Raw genomic sequence first — 7798 nt, 5'->3', positions numbered from 1 at the left:
TCAGTATACAGAGAAATAGTTACATATATACATATACATAGAGTAGTATTTTTTCATAGTGTTTTTTAAACTAAATGTTTCAAAGTGACAGAGGAAGAATGAGAGAATCACAAGGGAAAAATATCCGCCATATTTTTCATTCTCACATCAAATTAATGACTCTTTATTCTCAGGAATAAAGTTAGTTCATGTTTATGATAAGAGAATGTTTATTATAGGGGTGTGTCTGTATCTATCATACACTATGGTGATGCTTACAAATGGATGGAGGTTTACAGAAAATGTGTGCAGTGAGATAGTAATTCATTACACGTTAGCAATTTTATCATCATACCTTAAACACTCCAAATATCAGCTGATTGACTGCTAATATTATTAAGTTTTTATTATAGACAATAAAATTAAAACTGTGTTAGATATTAACTGAAAGAAAAAATTCAATGTAAATTATTCACTTGACCCTTTACCAAACATTTAATAGTGAACTATATCTCATTAACGTTCCCAGTACAAACAGATTGCTCACACTAAAAATGTTTGTTTACTATTTAGAGTTCCTATTTTTCTGTAGTATAAATTTCTTCCTTTTTGTGAAACACCTTCCCATCTGGTTGTTCTCTCCATTTCACTGTGATATTCTCTGCCATCCCATGATCCTTCAGTTTCTGCCTTATCTAAAGAACAGAAAAATCTATAATACTATATAATGCAAAAAAAAAAAAAAAAAAAAGAAATGCAAAAGCAGTAAAATTTAAACTGTCGTATTTGTGGAGAATGGAGAAGTTTTCTGGAGAATGAGATTCACCTGATCCAAGATGGCCGCCTTTAACGCATGATCATTTATATCCTGATTGGAACGGACATTCACTGCCATGATTTGTTGTGTTTTGGTATCTAAATGTATAAATATAATGATAAATACAAATACAATAATAAACACACTATGTAATTGAAATCCTAAAATCAAGTTTATATAGACACTTTATGGAATGAAACTTTAACTCACATGAGTAACAGAAGAAAGGCATTATGTCTGAGCATTGTGCATCAGCAGCCTGACCGTTGTTTATATAACCACAGTCTTCATTCCCATAAAGATTATCAGGTTCTCCAGACATCCAGCTAATAGTAGACATTTCGGTTTGGTCTGTCCACTTCCAGGAGTCTCTGAATAGACCAATCCATGACCAGTCACCGATCACACCTAATATAACTGAGTTTTCTGTTGCATCTCTATCACTAGCCAGATCAGTATACATCATTCTGCAGTAGGCCTGAGCATCAGGCCATGTCATCAAATTACTGATGTAAATGTACCTGTCAGTGCCAGTTTTAGTGTCTGTGAGGGAAAAATACATTTAATTTGATTATGAGTTAAATTCTTAAAAGAGAAATGTTACATGATGTTAAAATAAAGACCTGCAGTACACTATTTGTTGTTAGGTCAACTAAATTAACATCATAATGGTAAGGTGTTTTTGTTTTGTATTTATAATTTTTTCAATTTCAGATTACAGTTAAGGTTAAAGGAACCCTGAAAGCACACAATCTACAATGTTTTCATGACAAACTTCTGTAATTATAAGTTAATCATCTGCTATTTCTTACTGTCAAAGCACACAACGTTGTTTTCTTCTGTACATGGTCTGTCGTTCCATCCACTTGGTTCTATCACACTACACTCCTGATGTCCATCACTGTTGTTAGGCTCATCTGTATCCCATTGTCTCACACTTCCCAGTGGCTCATTTCCCATGGACCAGCGCCAGCTGTTGATGTCATTGTACAGTCCAATCCAAGCATTGGAAGTGAACATTTGTCTCTGTGCTTCATTCATAAGTTGAACCATCTCCTCATTACTCTGGATAATAGCCAGGTCGGTGTGTGTTGCTCTGCAGTAAGCCTGAGCATCAGTCCAGTTTTTTCCCTGCTGGATCAGATAGTACTTTCGAGAGATAGACAGGCTGAAACTGACAGTTGCTGTGGAAGAGAGGTTTGAAAGGTTATGCATTCTGACTGTGTCAATTTTTTTTATTTTAATGAACTTATATTGTAACTTTTCAGTGTGCATTATATTGTTCTCATATCGTCTAAGACATCTATTGTAATTAAATATCTTCATACTTCTATCATTAATTCTCTGTGTTCTGACATTTTATGAGATAAATGTTATCATTTGCCTTGCTCTGAGTCAGATTAATCCATTGATAAATCCACACACACTCTCACCTGAAAAAAACAGAAGCATGGACAGATGTAGTGCCATCCTCAGATAACCTTGGTTAACAACAAAAAAAAAATAAATCAAATTTCAGTATAGTATTTTTTAGAGATGAGCCAGATACTCGGCTGAAACGAGTATCCGGTACGGATAAAGCACTTCTGCCAAGTACGAGTATTATACGAGTAATATCTGTTTATATCTGTATCTGTATCTGTAATATCTGTCTATTATACGAGTCAATATCTGTGCTCGGATTGAATGAAAATCATCATTGTGTAGCTGATTGTGTCAGCGTTCTGTGATAGGCTAGTCACAGCGCCCCTCCCCTACACACATACAGATGTATTGTGTTGCTGTGTCTCGCTCTGCTTACTCACAGTCACACACAGAACAGCTCTCTGTCTCTCCCTCAGTCACTCGGGTTCGCGGGACTTTTCTGTTAACGTTTAGGGTTTCTTCAGCTTTTTACTTCGGCTTGTAACGTTAATAATACATACTTACTAACCAGTAGAGTTCTGGTAAACGTGGGTTCGTTCAGATGTGGTGCTTGCTTGGTAGAATGCGACTCGCATTGCGTCTCTGCCTGTCGGAGATTTTTTTTCTTTTTTAAACCTTCAGCTGTCTCTAACCAGTAACCAGACACCGAGTGTCTGTCACGTTTTTGCTGTATTTCATAAAAAACATAAAGGTAGTAAGCTAGTGTTATAAATATTACAAATTAATTATTACCGGTTAAATCCCCGCCCATTTCAAGACAAGCCCAGCCTACGTCCGGGTTAGGCCCCACCCACTCCGAGCACGGATACAGATACAGATAATCCATATGGTTAACAGATACGGATACAGATACAGATAATGCTGTACTCGCTCATCCCTAGTATTTTTCCTCTAAAAGGAAAACCAATATTCATAAACCAGGTGAGAAAAAATAAGTACATCCTTCTTACACATCATTAAAAGAATAATTAGCAGAGAGAATAAAGATTGGTTAATCACACAGAAGTATTCTGGAGCAGTCAGGTGTGCACCTACATCATGCCAAGAAGAAAATGCATTAGCATAAGACCAAGTCCAAAAAATTTTAAATTTACAAAGACATTTTCCCAGTAGTAGGTATACCAGCAAAATCTGTCCAAACTCAAACTGTTTAATGCTTAGATATATCAATAAAAAAAATCTCTTAGATAGTCCCTATAAACCACATTTAATGTTTACAGCGGCACAATCAGAAATAGTCTGAAGTATGTCTTACATGGAATGGTGGCCAACATATACGACACTACAAAAATCTGGAGGAATTTCATATACAGTAGACTGATGAGACCAAGAAGGATATGTTGGTCACATCATAACAAACATAACTGTCAAGCGCATTGTTAGAGGAATGTTGATATGGACATTTTTTGCAGCATCAGGACCTCGCAGTAACTTGGACAATAATTTATACCAGAGTATTATTGGAAAAAAATGCGGACATCTGTTGAGCAGTTTAACTGTGTCATCCAACTAGACAATGTCCTCAGCACACCAGCAAATCAACATGATAACAATAAGAAAAAAAAAGATATATAAATAATATTTGGATTCAATCAAATATTGTTTTAACAGGCCAAACTCAAAGGTCATAAATGTTTTGTGTATGTGAAGGGTTACTGATTAAATGGAGTCCATAAACTGTGGTTTGAACACAAGTTACAAATCTATGTGTAAAGAACAGTACATCCAAGGACACAATCACACAAAAACACATACATACCAGATGGTAAAATCCAGCAATAAATTTCCAAGTTCTCCTTCAAAAACTGAATTATATCTCTCGATTACCCGTTGATTACAACCTCCACTCTTTCTCCCCTTCTTCTGTAGCTTCTGGCACTCTTTTTTCTCTTCCTGATCCTGACTCCCTTTCCTCACAACCTTTGGACTCAGCCACAGACACTTTCCTCTCCTCTTTTTCCACAACCATGAACTGGAAAGTCCAGAATGGCCTTAACTTTAGCCTCCAATGGAGAAATATTTCCTTGGCCAACCCTCATCCCAAGATAAACCACAGTGGCTTGTGCAAACTCACATTTTGCCAAGTTTACCATTAACCCAGCTTCTTTTAGTCTAGTAAAGACAGCACAAAGGGATTCCATATGACCAGTCCAATCACAGGAGTGTATGACCAAATCATTCAAATAGGCGACACAGTTTGATACATCAGCAAGTACAATGTTAACCAGTCTCTGAAAAGTAGCAGGAGAATTTTTCAGCCCAAACAGCATTACTGTATATTGTAAAAACGCATCTGGAGTGATGAAAGCAGTGAAAGTTGACATAAATTTAAATAGCGAAGTAAAGTACACATACGTGAAATTTCTACTTAAGTACAGTAACGAAATATTTGTACTCCGTTACGTTACAACACTGCTCGATAGGGATGCTGCTTTAACGGAACATCCTTTGTTACTTTAATGTCATGCTGTAAGACAGACGTATGTGTGGGTACATCACCAAATATCGAGGAAAATTCCTTAATTAAAGCTACAATATCTTTACGCTGAGGGTCAGGTAAATGAGCAACCATTGAAAGAGTATCCGATTTAAGAGTTTCTAAAAGCTGGGAATTTATCAGCCTCACACCTAACTGCAAGTGCAAGCACCTAACTCCCCTAGTGCAAGTTCTGGATCACTATCCACAGACATTTCACGATCTAGAAATAGCTTCAACATATTTATGTGACACACCCGACTTTTACGGTTCCGATCTGGGGTCTCAATGACATAATCAGTTTCACTTAACTTCTCCTTGATTAGATATGGACCTAAAAACATGGAAGAAGAAGAAGAGGTAGAAGAACAAGTACCATCCAAGAAGAGGTAGAAGAACAAGTACCTTGTAACCCACTTTGAACTTTGTGTAATATTTTACCGGGACTACAATTTGAAAAACAGCATCTTTCACCTCATTTACTCTAGATGTCCACTTGCACATTAACAAACACTCATCAAGAAAGAAAGCTATTTGTTTCTGGTTCACCTCATTTGAGTCAAGTACAGAATTAAAGAAAGAGCGTAAACTTTCATCACAGTGTTGAGCAGAAATTAATTCATTTCTAGTAACATTTTTACTAGATAACAGGCTTGTGAGCAGCTGGGTTTTTACCTCTGGTTTAATCAATTCCTCAGACACTTCCTGCACTAAGAAAGAGTCAGAAAGATCCAACACATCACCAGAATACTTTCAGAATACTATCTCCTTTTCTTCACCTTCTGAAACACCCACACTACCTTTAAAAAGAAAAGGTTTGTAACACTCATCAGCATTCAACATGGACTTCTGTGAAATTGTTTTTACAAAACCCACACTTTTTGGTTGTCGGTCCTCACAACCAGTACTCTTTTCCGGTTTTACTTGCTTTCATTTTAAGGCAAAACAATTAGCAGCCACATGGCCAAGTTTGTGACAATAAAAACACTCACCAGCAATACTTGTCTCTGTTGCTCCGCTTTGGAGTTCTGTTCCACTGGAATTTGTTGCTTAGGCCTAGATAAGAACAACGTCTTATGTGTTAGAACAAACTCATCAGCTAACACAGCAGCTTGAGAAAGAGTGGTAACCTTACACTCATTCAAATAAACAGAAACCCATTCTGGTAGACAATAAAAGTCCTCCAACAGCATTAATTCCCTTAATGACTCCTGATTAGTAACTTTACTAGCTGCAGTCCACTTATCAAAAAGAAGAGACTTCTCCCTTGTAAATTTCACGTATGTTTGTATCTGTCCCTTTCGAAAAGTAAGAAACTTCTGAGGATAAGCTTCAAGGACAAGCTCTTAAGCGCGAAGGATCGCAGTTTTCACTGCGTCATAATCCATGCTATCAGGTACAGACAATGATGAACAAACTTCCTGGGCTTTTCCTACCAGCTTACATTGTAGTAATAATGTCCAGAACTCATTTGGCCACTTTAGAGAATTAGCAATTCTCTCAAGCACACCGAAGTAGGTGTCAATTTCCGTTTCTCTAAAAGGCAGGACTAGCGCAATATGTTTCGTAATTTCAAAAGAAGTGCTTGATACCACCGCATCTCCTGGACTGGGTATAACTGGAGTCGGAGCCGGAGACTCAGGCTTAGGAACAGGGAGTGGAAGCTGACTGGGCTGGGTAGTAGACTGAAGAGTGAACTCCTTCACCCTCATATCTAACTCCCGTAACCAAAGTTCCCTCTCCAGTTCTAGCTCCATCCGTCGGATCATGAGCTTTAACTCATGCTCAGCCTGCCTGCTCTGCTCGCTCCTCCTTGTCCAGTTCCAAATGGCGTACGCGCACTTTCATACAAGCATTCTCTAGAGACCCAGAGGTTTGTGGAGAGAATGGCTCAAACCTAGGTAGAGTCACCTTAGTCTTAGGAAGGTGCAATGCAGACTCCCATTTTCCGGCTTCAATAGTAGTGCTTAAGCTAATAACAGTTTCAGGGTCAACTGGCAGACTTAAAACATGTAACTCCATGGGTTTTTACACCACAAGCTTTTTAATTTCTTTCTTTACTAATTGTCTGGACACTGAAATCTTAAAGTGAGCAGCAATCTCCAACAAATCGTCTTTTCTACACTCTTCCAACCTGTCAAGAGATGAAGCACTTAAGAAGGCTTGTAGCTCAAACACAACCATAGTGTCTACAAGAAGAAGACCACGTTATACAATGAGCCCTTTCACTCACTACGTACAATAATCACCACTATACAGGAAACTTTTAAAGATCCCGGACGAGCCGCCACTTGTTACAACCCTGAGTTAAGTCTAGGGAGTTCTCAGGGTCAGCAACTAGTGATGACCAATGTGGATGTGAATGGATGAAAAAGACTAACTGGTTCTGTGTGATGATTACTATAAATTGCAGACAACAGTAATGACATATGCGGACACAATGCTTGTGGTGAGGTTTTTTTTTACTGTACAAAGTGGTAGTCATATTTACAATTATATACACAATTATATACAACTGGTTTTGTACTTCTACAACAGGCGGAACTGGAAAATCGGCGGCGCCAAAGGAAAGAAACAAACAGAAAGTCAAAACCCTCTTAACTAGCACTGCTTTATATTAGTCACGCTCATCTACAAACAAAAGTGAAACCAAAATCCTAACTACGCTATACTTCCCTCGCTAACTAGAATACAGGGGGAGGCATCGCCCCTTACCTGAGGTCTTTAGACACGGAAGTATACTACGTGTTGTACAATGTATGAGCGCGCTCCTTCTTACCTCTTCCAGCCCCGTACGTGGAACAATATTGTACACCAACAACATAAATTGCAACGGCAAAATACACAGCAGAAAACTTTCCAACAACTCTCCAACAACTTGCCAAACAACCCAACCATGAGTTGACACAACGTTCACGCTTTTATGGTCGCGGACTTCTTCCGGGGCGGTGTCCATACGCTGCGTCTCCGCCCTGCACCGACCAGTATTGGGTAAACTGCATCACGCTCACGCAGCCAATCTGCTGTAACAAAAGCATTTAAAACACACCTACAAAATACGTGCCTTGGCACATAACATACACTCCTGGCCAAGTTCTCTT

At 38.3% G+C, this 7798-nt stretch overlaps 1 protein-coding gene across 1 annotated transcript; it reads right to left on the bottom strand.

The window, feature by feature from the left end:
• Nucleotides 1-7573, bottom strand: LOC132864269 (C-type mannose receptor 2-like). Its single transcript, XM_060897618.1, has 6 exons — nt 7477-7573; nt 2230-2277; nt 1609-1980; nt 1007-1339; nt 806-894; nt 1-674 (listed from the first exon to the last, which is right to left on the bottom strand). The coding sequence occupies exons 2-6, from the start codon at nt 2264-2266 to the stop codon at nt 558-560; spliced, it is 948 nt and encodes a 315-aa protein (XP_060753601.1). The 5' UTR covers nt 2267-2277; nt 7477-7573; the 3' UTR covers nt 1-557.
• Nucleotides 7574-7798: the final 225 nt, after the last annotated feature.

The sequence above is a fragment of the Tachysurus vachellii genome, chromosome 21, assembly GCF_030014155.1.
Source record: "Tachysurus vachellii isolate PV-2020 chromosome 21, HZAU_Pvac_v1, whole genome shotgun sequence".
In the NCBI taxonomy this organism is placed as follows: Eukaryota; Metazoa; Chordata; class Actinopteri; order Siluriformes; family Bagridae; genus Tachysurus; species Tachysurus vachellii.
Note: the sequence above shows the minus strand (reverse complement) of the source record. Positions and strands in the feature narration are given on the sequence as shown.